The sequence below is a fragment of the Pan troglodytes genome, chromosome 13 (assembly GCF_028858775.2).
Source record: "Pan troglodytes isolate AG18354 chromosome 13, NHGRI_mPanTro3-v2.0_pri, whole genome shotgun sequence".
In the NCBI taxonomy this organism is placed as follows: Eukaryota; Metazoa; Chordata; class Mammalia; order Primates; family Hominidae; genus Pan; species Pan troglodytes.
The window spans coordinates 19,635,288-19,652,031 of NC_072411.2; the positions used below are offsets into that span (position 1 = coordinate 19,635,288).

The 16,744-nt window shown below is 37.0% G+C and overlaps 1 protein-coding gene across 1 annotated transcript in view; it reads left to right on the top strand.

The window, feature by feature from the left end:
* Positions 1-562: 562 nt before the first annotated feature.
* MARCO (macrophage receptor with collagenous structure) overlaps positions 563-16,744 on the top strand; it is a 43,840-nt gene continuing 27,658 nt past the window's right edge. The window contains exon 1 of the mRNA XM_515756.5: positions 563-766. Coding sequence (XP_515756.2) covers positions 670-766 — 97 coding nt within the window. The 5' untranslated portion in view covers positions 563-669. The remainder of the gene's footprint in view (positions 767-16,744) is intronic.

The window sequence follows — 16,744 nt, forward strand, 5'->3', positions numbered from 1 at the left end:
AAGAAGAAATACTAAGTGCTAAAATGTGTGGTTCAGAGCAGTGCTTCTCAAACTGTAATGTGTATATAAATCACCTGGGGATCTAGTTAAACTGTAGATTTGGATTTGATCTGATGGGGTGGGACCAGAGACTCATTGTTAGAACAAGTGAACTTGCATTTCTAACAAGTTCTCAGGTGATATTGATACTGCTGGTCCATGAACCACACTTTGAGCAGCAAGGAGGAACTCTAAAGGTTGAGGCAGGTCAGAGAAGGGAGATTTCACTGTGGGCTGGAGAGGTCCTGGGACAGTGAGCTGAGTCTGGGCCCATGGCAGGGCTTGGTTGGCCCTCTCTGGAGCCATCCAGCTTTTGGGTCTCAGGGACCTGGGAGTGAGGGGTGCTTTCAGAGGCCCGTAACTTGTGTCCCAAAACCTCCTCGATCCCCCTTAACAAGCAGCAGCACTGTGTGGGAGATCCACATGTGAATAGCCCGTGTTTGAGAAATGTCCAATCCTGATCATGTCAGGAAACATCCTGCAAATTCTGAAATCAGAGCCAAAGGGAAGTGCTGCGAGGTTTACAACCAGCTGCAGTGGTTTGATGGGAAGGATCTTTCTCCAAGTGGTTCCTCTTGAGGGGAGCATTTCTGCTGGCTCCAGGACTTTGGCCATCTATAAAGCTTGGCAATGAGAAATAAGAAAATTCTCAAGGAGGACGAGCTCTTGAGTGAGACCCAACAAGCAGCTTTTCACCAAATTGCAATGGAGCCTTTCGAAATCAATGGTAAAGTACGATTCCCCAATAATGGAACTGACCAGAAATGTAGTCTGTCTGCTAGCGAGATACGAAAATAGACAAGTCAATAGAAAGTCTAGGTTTGGCTTATTGCTGCATTTTGCACGTAACCATCACTAATACTGTCTGGAGTGCTTCAATTTGGAATTTCTGGAATGCTAATAATAGATGCTGTATTTTTAGCATATAGTCAGGTTTTTCTTAGCTTCACTATTGTTTTAATCATATTTAAATATTTTCCCTTGAAAAATTGCCAGTGCTTATTAAATGTCCCCTTTTTTTAATGAATGTCTTATTCTGACACACAGGTTGGGTGATACAATGAAAACACAAAACAGGGGCACTGAAAGGGGACCACAAAACTGAAGCCAAGCATGACAGTTTTCAAAACACAGCTTCTTTAAAATTCTTTAAGGGGATTTCTGTTATAACTGATGTGCTGGTCAGGAAACATATTCTGTATTTCATGTTGACTGAAATATGTTCATAGCTTCATAATTAGTTTGTCTTAGGTTAAGCTCAGGTCTGTAATATTCAGTCAACTCTGTTGTCTTTATTTTCTCACTCAGCATTCAACAGGTGATGCATTTTTAAAATCTTCTAGAATTTGTAGCATTTGAAGTCATGGATGGGCTTGCGTTCCACAAATGAGCTCTGATTTCCTAGTCTAGAACGTTCTCTTGGGATCATCTTCCAGGTTGATCAGTCATTTCCACTCCCAGGCTTTGCTGGAAGTTGTCTATGCAGGAAAATTGGTGGCTTTATCTCCTGGCCAGAGTGTCCTTCTCATCCCATACCTGTCTATCCAGGTCCCTGCCTGGAATTTTTAGCGTACAAAGAAGAAGCGTCTGGGGCTCTGCCTCTAGGAATTTACAGTGTAATAACAGAGAAAGGTGTGAGTGCTAATGGCTATAATAATCATTGGCTATTTAGAACTTCTCAGAATGCAACATTCTGGATACATAACTGTTTAAGAGACTGAAGATGTTCAAGCAAAGTCAGCTGATCAAGCATACTCAGCACCTATTTCCAGCAGGGCACTGCACTCAGCACTGAGGAAACAGGCTTGAATAAACATAGCCTCTGGCCTCTGGCTTCTGGCACGAGGGGACAGGGGACAGGGTGAGCTGCCCATGAACTGACAATTTCCATGTTGTGACTGAGACTTCCACAGGACATGATGGACAGATCTAACCAGGTGTAGAGCCCTGGAGGGCAGAGCTGACACCTCTTCCAAAGTTTAAAGGATAAAGGGAGTCCGTTAGAGAAAGAAGTTAGTGCCTGGGGCGGGGTAGGCGCCACATGTTTGTATTGTATTCACAAGAAATATTCAGAGAAATATAAATAATTCCATACTGTTTGGCCAAAATTGGGACGGAAAGACCAGTGGGGACTGAGGCTGGAACCAAAATATTTGACTTCATCCTGAGGTCAGTGGGGAAGCAGGAAGGGGCCGATGTGGGGCTGAAAGGCACTAATGTGCATGTGAGGTTGCTCTTTGTCCTACATAGGGATGGCTGGAGAGAGAAGCTGAGGACAGAGAGGAACTTGGCAGCAAGAGATGATGAGGGGCAGTGGATGGAAGGCAGGAAAATAAAGGAATGCTCTGGAGAAACACCGGAAATCAGATCAATTGGACTGCAATGGCAGGACAGGGCTGGGGAGGAAGACGCAGGAGTTAATAGTGAACCCTAGATTTCTGACCTGGGTAGTGTGTGTCACCAATTAAAAATATAACTAAGCCAGTGCAGGAGGATTCCTTGAGCCCAGGAATTTGAGACCAACCTGGGCAACATAGTGAGATCCTATCTCCACCAATAAATAAATAAATAAAAATTTTAAAGTATCTCACCAAAAAAACCAAAACTACTCCAATTTGGATGAAAGAAACATTTTCTTATATGCATTCACAACATCCTGCCTTCTAATACAAAGACTGTGGAACATATGAAACTTTCTAGAAGAGTGCCATTATGCAGGTAATCACTGTGAGGCTCTGGTAACACAGTGGCCCCTCAGGGCCGGCTCTGCACCTTACTTATTTTTTGTCTGCTGAAGATTTATTTATTTAGGCCATATATAGTTTTATTTTCTTTTGAAAATACATTATCTTAAAATTCCCACATATGGTTCATGAAAAACAGCACTGAAAAATATTTCTAATGTCATTTTCCTCATTTATTTTTCTCTATTGTTGGTACTGAAATATAAAATGCTGTTTTTCCCTGATTATAAGGTATTAAACTAGTTTTTTTTTTTTTTATTACCCAAGGATATTGGACTAGGAAAGTTTTCACCACATGCTGAAGAAAATTTTAGAAGTGAGTTTGGGAAACTTTTGGAATATAACCTTCATTTTTTCTAAAATTAATCTAAAAAAAAGGATGAGGAGTGTAAATTTCACAGTGTACTCTCTAGAAGCACAGTGCACCTTGCATCCCTCTTTCGTACCATCACCTCCAGCCTCCCTCATTAGAACAAGCCTCCTTCATTCCATTATCTGCACTAGAATTAAGGTACTCTTTCTTTTCTTTATTTTTTATTCTAGCTTTTTAGGAGTGTGATTAACAATACAAACTGTATACATTTATGATGTACACGTGATGATTTGATATATGTATCCGTGGATGATTAACCACCACAAAGACTACTTTAGTTTCCTGAGGGGACTTGACGTAGGGTTGGCTCCTGTGGCCCTCAGGGTCTCACAGAATCCCAGGTCTCTCCTCAGAGCCATAGAAACTGCTCTTTTGCCCCATCATCCACCTCAACAATGGAACATTTGGGCTTGAACGAGAGGATTTACCTGTTGGCAATATCTTTCTGGGATGTGTCTGTTTCTACCTTTTTGAAAATTAGCAATCTGTGTCTGGCTTTAGGTTTCCTGTCACACTCCTGGCCGTCTGGTTTCTCAAGGAAGACTACTGTTACCACAGCCTAACAAGACAAGCACTTGTTAGGCTGTGCAATGTGATCTGTCGGAACCTCTCGTTTCTTTTTTTTTTTTTCTTTTTTGAGATGGAGTCTCGCTCTGTCACCCATGCTGGAGTGCAGGGGAGCGATCTCGGCTCAGTGCAACCTCCATCTCCCGGGTTCAAGTGATTCTCTTGATTCAGTCTCCCTAGTAGCTGGGATTACAGGTGCCCACCACCATGCCCGGCTAACTTTTATATTTTTAGTAGAGACGGGGTTTCACCATGTTGGCCAAGCTGGTGTCCAACTCCTGACCTCAAGTGATCCGCCCCCCTTGGCCTCCCAAAGTGCTGGAATTACAGGCATGAGCCACCTACCTGGCCCTGTTGGGACCTCTTACTCCAATCTCTCAACTACTTCAGGCTTCCCACCAACTTCAGTCTGAAGAACATTCTTCTTGAGAGAGAAGTTTGAAACAAAATACAGGTAGAAAAGTTAAGGTTTTTATTGTTGTTTGTTTTAATTAACACTAACTATTGTCTCTCAGTAGTGAGCCTAACCATCCTTTCTTCCCACCCTTAACATACTCTAGAGAAACCTTCAACAAAACCCAAACCCTCAAGTCCGTTCAGGCTCAGTCTTGCAACACGACTGCTATTATTTCATGTCATTGTTCTGACTTTGCTCTTCATCATGCCAGTATTTCTCAACATCTTTTAAACATCTGGCTTTATTGCAGAGTTTAGTCTTAACTTTTTATGGTGAAGTAGTTATAGAGTCAGAGAAAATTGCAAAAAATGTACAGAGAAGCTTTTCTGACTCTTGTCTCATTCTCCCCCAGTGGTAACATCTTACACTGCATTAACACAAAATTACAACCAGGAAACTGATATTGGTGCAATCCATAGAGCTTATTCATTAGTTTTACATGCACTCGTCTCTGTGTATGTATATAGTTGTACCAATTCTATGCTTAAATAACCCCACATACCCCTCACTCCCCCACCAGCAGTCATCAACACCTGGCAACCACTAATCTGCTTCCCATCTCTATAATTTTGCCATTTTGGGAATGTTACATAAAGAAATTACACAGTATGTCACTTCTTTAAGATTGATTTTTTTTCACATAGTGTAATTCCTTTGAAACCCATCCAAGTTGTATCCATCCATAGTTGGCTCTTCTTATTGAGTAGCATTCCATGATATGAATATATCAAAGATTGTTTAACATTCACCCGCTGAAGGACATTTGGGTTGTTTTCAGTTTGGGGGCTATTACAAATAAAGTTGCCATGACCATTTCTGTAAGTGCTTTTGTGTGACTTTAAGTTCTCATTTCTCCAAGGTAAATGTCCAAAAGTGTAATTGCTGCATTCTAAGTGTGTTTGGTTTTACAAGAAGTAGTCAATATATTTTCCAGTGTGACTATACCATTTTACATTCCCAGCAGCAATGTACAACTGATCCAGTTTTCTGCAACCTCGTCAACATTTGACATTATCACTATTTTTAAATGTAGCCATTCTCGTAGATGTATGCTGATATTTCATTGTAGATTTAATTTACATTTTCCTAATGGCCAGTAATGTTGACTATCTTCTCATGTGCTTAAATACCATATGTATAGCCTCTTCAGTGAAATGTCTCTTTGTGTCTTTTGCCCATGTTTTAATTAGATCTTTTATTTTTTATGGTTTGGTTTTAAGAGTTCTTTATATATTCTATATATAAGTCCTTTGCTATATATGTGGTTTGCACATATTTTCTCCGAGTCTGTAACTTGTATTGTTATGTTCATATCACCATCTTTTACAATGCAAAAGTTTTTAATTCTGACAAGGTCCAACCTAACAATTTTTCCATGTATGTATTATGCTTTCGGTGTCAAATCTAAGAGTTCTTTAGCCCTTGGTGGTGAAGATTTTCTTCTCTATCTTATTCTAAAATTTTTGTAGTTTTACATTTTACAGTTAAGTACATGCTCTATTTTATTTTTATTTTTATATGTTAGAGACAAGTTCTCACTATGTTGCCCAAGTTGGAGTGTGCAGTGGCTATTCACAGGTGTGATCATAGTGCATTGCAGCCTCAAACTCATGGGCTCATGTGATCTTCCCACTTCAGCCTCCCAAGTAGCTGGGACTAGAGGCTCATACCACCATGCCTGCCCGTGATCCATTTTGAATTGATTTTCGTATAAGGTATAATGTGTAGGCCAAGGTTTTCATATGTTTCATTTTGTTGACCATGGATATATAGTCATTCCAGCACGATTTGTTGAAAGGCTATCCTTTCCCTGTTGAATTGCTTTTACACCTTTGTCAAAAACAACTTGGGTAAATTTGTGTGCATCTCATTCTGCATTCTTTATTCTATTCCAGTGATCTATGTGACTATCCCTCTACCAATATCACAGTGCTTTGATTACTATAGTTATATTGTAAGCGTTATTATCAGATAGAGTTATTCCTCGAATTTTAGTCTTCTTTTCAAAACTGCTTTAGCTATTCTAGGGTTTTTGCCTTTCCATATAAATTTAAGTGTCAGCTTGTCTACGGTTACAAAAAGATCTTGCTGAAATTTCGATAGGCATTGTGTTACACCTATAGATAAATGTAGAGAGAATTGATATCTTTATCATATGCAGACTTACAATCCATGCACATCTCTCCATTTACTTAGGTCTTTGGTTCTTTTAACTAAATTTTTAAAAAAATTTCAGCATACAGATCCTGTACATGTTTTATTAGATTTATATCTAAATATTCCATTTTCTTTGGTGTTAGAAATACCAAAATTGTTAGAAATAGATAATTGGTGCCAGGAAGAAAAGTTAGCACAGAGACAAAAGATCTCTCAGCAAGGCCATCTTTACTTTCTGCAGAAAGGGTGCTCAATTACAGATGGAACAATGGCGAGACCACACTTGAACAAAAGAAAAGCAGACATATTTATCCCTTACACATTTGGGTTATCCTTACTGCTGTGTCCTGCATCTATTGGCTGGAGCAGGACCTCACAATCTTAAACTGATACCCGATTTGCTAATTGCCTACAACTTTCCTAATAGTTAAGTACAGAGAAGAACAAAGAAATTGCTTACAAAAGATTTAAGGAAGCAATAACATTTCCAAATAAGGAAGGGGCATAGGGTGTGAGCTGGAACGTGCCTGTGAGCATGTTCAGCAGTTACATAGGCTAGGGCTTAACAAAGAGTTATTAACGCAAAGCAAGAGGCTTGAAGAAAGTTATTCCTCAAAAGAAACCATCATTTCCAACACTCACAATTTATTCTTCAACAAGAAGGAAAACTTTGAAGAGGAAATTTTTACTTTCTACAATCCCTCCTCTTTTACATTTTAATTTTCCTCTTCAAACTTGCTTAACATGTCTTGGCTTAGTTGTTTTGATTAACTCCTGGGTGTATGGTACAACATAATACCTAAGAAGAAGGAGTATACTTATTATAGTTGTTGAAGAGGTAAGAATTGAAGCTATGTTTGTTTGTTTGTTTGTTTCTGGTTGACGAAATACCAGAGTAAAAGGGATAGGCAATTGAACTAGAGTAAAAGTATTGCTCCAATTATTTGGCAGAGTGTCCAGTAATGGTCCTCCATAATACCACCGTACATCCGCTAAGGGCAGGTGTATGAATAAGGGTGGACTGATGGGTCAGCTCTTGGAAGTGCCTGACTTCACTGCATCCTGTTAAGTCTCCAAGGAATGTCAGATTTTTCCCCTTGTCATTGGATATATGAGGTAAAATTGGTTTTGGAAGATGGAGGCTGGATGGCCCTCGCGGGCTGATCCGCGGGGTGTTGAACTTCAGGAAATAGCAGAAAAAGAGCTTGGCACAATTCTTTATTCCAGGGGGTGGAATCTTGATCCTCAATAAATTTAAGAAAATTGAAATTATATCAAGCATTCTCTCAGACCACAGTGGAATAAAACTGGAAATCAATTCCAAAAGGAACCTTCAAAACCATGCAAATACATGGAAATTAAATAACCTGCTACTGAATGAGGATTGGGTCAAAAATGAAATCAAGATGGAAATTTAAAAATTATTTGAACTGAATGACAATAATGACACAACCTATCAAAACCTCTGGGATACAGCTAAGGTGTTGCTAAGAGGAAAGTTCATACTCCTAAAGACCTACATCAAAAAGTCTGAAAGAGCACAGACAATCTAAGGTCACACCTCAAGGAACTAGAGAAACAAGAACAAACCAAATGCAAACCCAGCAGAAGAAAGGAAGTAACCAAGATCAGAGCAGAACTAAATAAAATTGAAACAAAAAAATACAAAAGATAAATGAAACAAAAAGCTGGTTCTTTAAAATATAAACAAAATTGATAGACCATTAACAAGATAAACGAAGGAAAGAAGAGAGAAAAACCAAATAACCTCACTAAGAAACAAAACAGGATATATTACAACTGACACCATTGAAATACAAAAGATCATTCAAGACTACTATGAACACCTTTACTCACAAAAACTAGAAAACCTAGAACAGATGGATAAATTCCTGGAAAAATACAACATTCCTAGCTTAAATCAGGAAGAATTAGATACCCTGAACAGACCAATAGCAAGCAGCGAGATTGTTTGGTAATTTAAAAATTGCCCCCCAAAAACAAACAAACAAACAGTCCAGGACCAGACAGATTCACAGCAGAATTCTATCAGACATTAAAAGAAGAATACTAAGGTACCAATCCTTTTGACACTATTCCACAAGACAGAGAAAGAAGGAACCCTCCCTAATTCATTCTATGAAGCCTTCATTACCCTAACACCAAAACCAGGAAAAGACACAACCAAAAAAGAAAACTACAGACCAATATCCTTGATGAACATAGATGTGAAAATCCTTAACAAAATACTAGTTATGGTGGATATCATAAAGATAATCCACCATGGATCAAGTGGGTTTCATAGCAGGGGTGCAGGGATGGTTTAACATTCCCAGGTCAATAAATGTGATACACCACATAAACAGAATTAAAAACAAAAATCACATGATCATTTCAATAGATGCAGAAAAAGCATTCAATAAAATCCAGCATCCCTTTATGATTAAAACCCTCAGTAAAATCAGCATACAAGGGATATACCTTAATGTAATAAAGGCCATCTATGACAAACCCACAGACACCATAATACTGAATGGGGAAAAATTGAAAGCATTCCCTCTGAGAACGGGAACAAGATAAGGATGCTCACTCTCACCACTCCTCTTCAACATAGTGCTGAAAGTCCTAGCCAGAGCAATCAGATAAGATTTAAAAAAAAGGGCATCCAAATCAGTAAAGAGGAAATCAAACTGTCTCTTTTTGCTGATGATATGACTGCTTACTTTGAAAACCCTAAGGGCTCCTCCAGAAAGCTCCTAGAACTGATAAAAGAATTCAGCAAAGTTTCTGGATACAAGATTAATGTACACAAATCAATAGCTCTTCCTTACACCAACAGTGACCAATCAGAGAATCAAATCAAGAACTCAATCACTTTTGCAATAGCTGCAAAAAAAAATACAATACTTAGGAAGATACCTAACAAAGGAGTCAAAAAACCTCTTCAAAGAAAATTACAAAACACTGCTGAAAGAATCATAGATGACACAAACAAATGGAAACACATCCCATGCTCATGGATGGGTAGAAACAATAATGTGAAAATAATCATACTGCCAAAAGCAATCTACAAATTCAATGCAATCCCCATCAAAATACCACCATCATTCTTCACAGAGTTAGAAAAAACAATTCTAAAATTCATATGGAACCAAAAAAGAGCAGGCATAGCCAAAACAAGACTAGGCAAAAAGAACAAATCTGGAGGCATCACACAATCTGATTTCAAACTATACTATAAGGCCACAGTCACCAAAACAGTGTGGTACCAGTATAAAAAATAGGCATATAAACCAATGGAAAAGAACAGAGAACCCAGAAATAAACCCAAATACTTAAAGCAAACAAAAATATAAAGTGGGGAAAGGACACCCTTTTCAACAAATGGTGCTGGAATAATTGGCTAGCCACATATAGGAGAATGAAACTTGATCCTCCTCTCTCACCTTATACAAAAATCAACTCAAGATGGATTAAGGACTTAAACCAAAGACCTGAAACTGTAAACATTATAGAAGATAACATTGGGAAAACCCTTCTAGACATTGGCTTAAGCAAAGATTTCATGACCAAGAACCCAAAAGTAAATGCAATAAAACCAAAGATAAATAGCTGGGACCTAATTAAACTAAAGAGCTTTTGCACGGCAAAAGGAACAGTCAGCAGAGTAAACAGACAACCCACAGAGTGGGAGAAAATCTTCACAAATCTATACATCTGACAAAGGATTAATGTCCAGAATCTACAACAAACTCAAACAAATCAGTAAGAAAAAAAATTCCATCAAAAAGTGGGCTAAGGATATGAAAAAACAATTCTCAAAAGAAGATGTACAAATGGCCAAGTGACATGTGAAAAAATGCTCAACATCACTAATGATCAGGGAAATGCAAATCAAAACCACAGTGTGATACTACCTTACTCCCGCAAGAATGACCATAATAAAAAAATCAAAAAACCATAGATGTTGGCATGGATGTGGTGATCAGGGAACACTTCTACACTGCTGGTAGGAATGTAAACTAGGACAGCTGCTATGGAAAACAGTGTGGAGATTCCTTAAAGAAGTAAAAGTAGAAATACCATTTGATCCAGCAATCCTACTACTGGGTATCTACCCAGAGGAAAGGAAGTCACTATTTGAAAAAGATACTTGCACATGCATGTTTATAGCAGCACAATTCACAATTGCAAAATCATGGAACCCCAACAAGTGGATAAAGAAACTGTGGTGTATATATGATGGAATACTACTCAGCCATAAAAAGGAATGAATTAACAGCATTTTTAGTGACCTGGATGAGATTGGAGACTATTATTCTAAGTGAAGTAACTTAGGAATGGAAAACCAAACATTGTATGTTATCACTGATATGAGGGAGCTAAGCCATGAAGGCATAAGAATGATATAGTGGACTTTGGGGACTTGGAGGGAAGAGTGGGAGGGTGGTGAAGGATAAAAGACTACAAATACAGTGCAATGTATACTGCTTGGGTGATGGGTGCACCAAAATCTCACATATCACCACTAAAGAACTTCCTCATGTAACCAAATACAACCTATACCCCAATAACTTATGGAAAAATAAAATAAAATAATAATAATAACAACAAATAAAAATAAAACTTTTTTTGTAGATTTTGTGGAATGGTTTATGTAGATGGTCATGTACTCTACAAATAAGAACATTTTAATTTCTTTCTTTCCAAACTGTATGCCTTTTATCTCTTTTTCTTGCCTTACTGCTCTGGCTAGAACTTTCCAGTGCTATGTTGAATAAGAAGGCAAGAACATATATCCTTGCCTTGTTTCGAATCTTAAGGGAAAAGTGTCCTGTCTTTCACCATTAAGTATGATGTTAGCTTTAGATAGTTTGTAGATGCAATTTTTTAAGTTGAGGAAGTTCTCCTCTATTTCTAGTTTGCTGAGAATTTTTATTGTGAGTTTATTATTTGTTATGAGTCACAGTTATGAATTATAATGATGAGAGTTTTACTATGAATTGGATTTTGGCAGGTGCTTTTTCTGCACTAATTTTATGGTTTTTCTTCTTTAGCTTGCTGATCTGGTGGAATATACTGATTAATTTTAAAATATTGAACCATCCTTGCATATCTGGAATAAATCCCACTTTGTTGTGGCATATAATTTTTTAAATATATTGCTTGATATTATTTACTAACTTTTTTATGGAAGTTTTTTTTGAAATTTTTATTTCTATTTTAAGTTCCAGGGTACATGTGCAGAATGTGCAGGTTTGTTACACAGGTAAATGTATGCCATCGTGGTTTGCTGCACCCGTCAACCCATCACCTAGATATTAAGCACAGAATGCATGAACTATTATTCCTAATGCTCTCCCCATACCCCCACCCCCTGACTGGCCCCAGTGTGTGTTGTTCCCTGCCTTGTGTCCACGTGTTCTCATTGTTCAGCTCCCACTTATAAGTGAGAACATGCAGTGTTTGGTTTTCTGTTCCTACATTAGTTTTCTGAGGATAATGGCTTCCAGCTCCATCCATGTCCCTGCAAAGGACATGATCTCATTCCTTTTCATGGCTGCACAGTATTCCCTGGAGTAAATGTACCACATTTTCTTTATCCAGTCTATCACTGATGGACGTTTGGGTTGATTCCATGTCTTTGTTATTGTGAAGAGTGCTACAATGAACATACATGTGCCATATATCTTTATAATAGAATGGTTTGTAATGGGATTGCTGGGTCAAATGGTATTTCTGGTTCTAGATCTTTGAGGAAACACCACACTGTCTTCCACAATGGTTGAACTAATTTACATTCCCACCAACAGTGTAAAAGTGTTCCTATTTCTCTGGAACCTCACCAGCATCTGCTGTTTCTTGACTTTTTAATAATCCCCATTCTGACTGATGTGAGATGGTATCTCATTGTGGTTTTGATTTTCATTTCTCTAATGATGAGTGATGTTGAACTTTCTTTTCTTATGTATGTTGGCTACATGAATGTCTTCTTTTGAGAAGTGTCTGTTCATGTCCCTTATTCACTTTTTAATAAGGTTTTTTTTCTTGTAAATTTGTTCAAGTTCCTTGTAGATTCTCAATATTAGACCTTTGTCAGATGGACAGATTGCAAAAATTTTCTCTCACTCTGTAGGTTGCCTGTTCACTCTGATGATAGTGTCTTTTGCTGTGCAAAAGCTCTTTAGTTTAATTAGATCCCATTTGTCAATTTTTGCTTTTGTTGCAGTTGCTTTTGGCAATTTCCTCATGAAATCTTTGTCCATGCCTATGTCCTGAACGGTATTGCCTAGATTTTCTTCCAGGGTTTTTATAGTTTTGGGTTTTACATTTAAGTCTTTAATTCATCTTGAGTTAATTTTTGTATAAGATGTAAGAAAGGGATCCAGTTTCAGTTTTCTGCATATGGCTAGCCAGTTTTAACAGCACCATTTATTGAATAGGAGATCCTTTCCCCATTGCTTGTTTTTGTCAGGTTTGTTGAAGATCAGATGGTCATAGATGTGCGGTCTTATTTCTGAGTTGTCTATTCTGTTCCATTAGTCTATGTGTCTGTTTTTGTACCAGTACTATGCTGTTTTGGTTACTGTAGACTTGTAGAATAGTTTGAAGTCCAGTAGTGTGATGCCTCCAGCTCTGTTCTTTTTGCTTAGGATTTTCTTGGATATACAAGCTCTTTTTTGGTTCTGTATAATTTTGAGATAGTTTCTTCTAATTCTGTGAAGAATGTCAGTGGTAGTTTAATGGGAAATGTGTTGAATCTATAAATTACTTTGTGCAGTATGGTCATTTTCATGATATTGATTCTTCCTATTTATGAGTATGAAATGTTTTTCCATTTGTTCACGTCCTCTCTGATTTCCTTGAGCAGCAGTTTGTAGTTCTCCTTGAAGAGGTCCTTCACGTCCTCTATTAACTGTATTCCTAGGTATTTTATTCTCTTTGTAGCAATTGTGAATGGAAGTTCATTCACAATTTTGTTCTCTGCTTGCCTTTTACTGAAGATTTTTGTGTCAAAGTTCATGAAATAGTTTTGTTTGTTTCTTTCTTTCTTTTTACTGGACTATCTTTGATTTTCATATTAGGATCATTCTGACCTCATAAAATGAGTTAGAAAGTGTTTCTTCCTTTTCTGTAAGAGGTTGTGTAAAACTGATGCTAACTCTTCTTTAAATGTTTATTACAATATGCTGGTAAAACTATCTGGGCCTGAATATTTCTTTTCTGGGAGCTTTTAAACTAAAATTTAGATTTATTTAATGATTATAGTTATTCAGATTATCTATTTCACCTTGGCTGAGTTTTGGTAGTTTGTGGCTTTTCAGGAACTAGCCTATTTCCTTTAAATTGTGAGCATAAAGTTAGTGATAGTATTTTCTTATTTTCTTTTTAATGACTGTAGTATCTGTAGTGATAGCACCTGTTTCATTTCTGATATTGGCTATCCGTGTCTTCTTTCATTTTTATTTTTGTCAGTCTTGCTAGACATTTGCCAATTTTATTGACTTTGTTCAAAGAGCTAGCTTTTGTTTCATTGATTTTTCTCTATCTTCCTATTTTAAATTTTATTTATTTATATTCTTATCTTTATTATTTCCTTTTCTGGTGATTAGGAATTATTTTGTTCTTTTCTAATTTCTTGAGGAAAAAACTTAGTGTGTTGATTGGAGGCCTTTTTTATTTTTGGCGTAAGCAGTTCGTGCTATAAATTTTCTTTTCAGAGCTGCTTTTTTTTAATCCCATAAATTTTAATATATTGTATTTTCATTTCCTTTCATTTGTATTTTTAAAATTTTTTTGTTGCTTTCTTAATGACCCATGCATTATATAGAAGTCCTTTTTTAAATGTTCCAAATGTTTGGAGATTTTTCTGTTGCCTATCCATTGTTGATTTTTATTTTTATTGCATTATTGGCAAATAAGGTATTCTGTATGACCTTGGTTTTTTTTCATTTTGTTGAAATTTGTTTTATGACCTAGGATATGGTCTATTTTGGTGAATGTTCCACGTGTCCTTGAAAAGGATGTAAATTCTGCTGTTGCTACCTGGAGTATTCTGTGTGTTCATTAGATACTATCAGTCAGTCGTGCTAGTGTTCAGTTCTTCTGTAACTTTGCAGAGTTTCTATCAATTGCTGAAACTACGTGTTAAAGTCTCAACTATAATTGTGTATTGTCTATTCTTTTTTCAGTTAAATCAGTTTTTGCTTCATGTATTTTGAAGTTCTATTGTTTGATTTCTTATTTATAGCACATTGTTGGATTATGTTTTTTAATACAGTTTGGCAATATCTGTCCTCTGATTTAGACCATTTATACCGAAAGCAATTATTGATATGTCAGTGCTTAAATTGGCCATCTTATTGTGTGTTTTCTGTTTTTTCTTTGTTTCCCATTCATGTATTTCTCTTTTCTTGCCTTCCTGTGGATTATTTGAACAATTTTTAGAATTCCATTTTGATTTATTTATAGTGTTTTTTATTGAATAGTTTTCTTAATGGTTTCTCTACTTATTGCAATATACATACAGAACTTATCGCAGCCTGGCTATTGCAATATGTATACAGAACATATCAACATTTTACCATTTTGAGTCAAGTGTAGAAATCTTACTTTCATTTATGTTCTTTAGCCTTCTCCACTTTTTAAATATAATTGTCATTTTCTATTACATTCACTGAACACCACATCACGTGGTATAATTTTTGTGTTAAAAATCAAATGTGATTTTTAAAACTCATGAGGAGAAGGATGCTGTAGTATATATCCCTATTTTTACTTGTTCTATTATTCTCTTTCTTTTTTGAAATTCTAGTTTACTATATAATTTCCTTTCTGTTAGGGGAACCTCCTCTAGTCATTCTTTAAAGTTAGTTCTGCCAGCAAAATATTCTCTTCATTTCTCTTCCTCTGAGAGTGTCTTTATTTCTTGTCCATTCCCACAGTGTATTTTTATTGGCAATATAATTCCTGGTTGACAATTCTTCTTTTTCAGAACACAAAATAAGCTGTACCACTTACATCTGGTCTCCATAGTTTCTGATGAGAAATTTTCTGTCATTCAAATTGGTATTCCTGGCCAGGCACAGTGGCTCATGCCTGTAATCCCAGCATTTTGGGAGGCTGAGGTGGGCGGATCTCTGGAGGTCAGGAATTCGAGACCAGCCTGGACATCATAGTGAAACCCTGTCTCTAGTAAAAATATAAAAATTAGCCGGGCATGGTGGCGTGCACCTGTAATCACAACTACTTGGGAGGCTGAGGCACAAGAATCACTTGAACCCAGGAGATGGAGGTTGAAGCGAGCAGAGATCATGCCAGTACACTCCAGCCTGGGCGACAGAGTGAGATACCACCTCAAAAAAAAAAAAAAAAAGTATTCCTTTATAAGTAATGTGCCATTTGTCTCTGGCTGCTTTCTAGATTTTTCCTTTTTCTTTAGATGTTTAATTTTCTCTGCCTTTTTATGTTTTCAATTTTTTAGTTATGATGTGTCTTGATATGGATTTCTTTGAGTTTATCATGTTTGCGATTTTGACAGTTTCTTTAATCTGTAGGTTTAGATCTTCCACAAAATTCGGGAAATTTTTAGCCGTTATTTCTTTGAATATTTTTTAAGCCTCACACTTTTTCTAGGAATTAAATGATGTGAATTGTAGGTGTTTTGTTACTGGCCCACAGGTCTCTGAGGCTCTGTTCATGTGTGTTTGTTTGTTTTCCCAGCTGATTTTCTGTTTTTCAGATGTGTCATTTCTATTGTTCTATCATCGAGTTAACTGATTCTTTCCTCTGTCACATCTATTACACTATTCAGCTCATCTACCGAGTCTTTTTTCTTTAATTGGTATTTTTTTAGTTCAATAGTTTCCATTTGGTTCTTTTTTTATATGTTATACTATTTTGGTGAGCTTTTAAAAAATTTGTTTCAAGAATAGTTTTAGTGGCTCACTAAGGCATTTTGTTACAGCTGCTTTAAAATTCTTGTGGAATAGTTTTAACATCTGTGTCATCTCAGTGCTGGTATCTCTTGATTGTCTCCTCTCATCTGAGTTGTGATTTTCTCTATTCTTGGTATGATGAGTGATTTTCCATTATATAATGGATGTTTTGTATAGTATGTTAGGAGATTCTGGGTCCTATTTAAAACTTCTATTTTAGTAGACAGTCACAGAGTCACACAGTTTAGGTTTATTATGTAGGTTCTGGCCTACTTGTGTTGGCTATGGTACAATGACAATTTAGTTTTCAGAGCCCTGTCTGTGTTATTTTGATCCACTTTGTTTACCTGGTGCCATTAGTTCTTGCTGGTCCCCTGCTGGTCCTTCCTGCAGGGCAGAAGGCACGTTCCAGTACTGCCTGGTGCTATCAGGTAGGAAGTGAGATACATCAGGCCCAAAGGGAAGACAT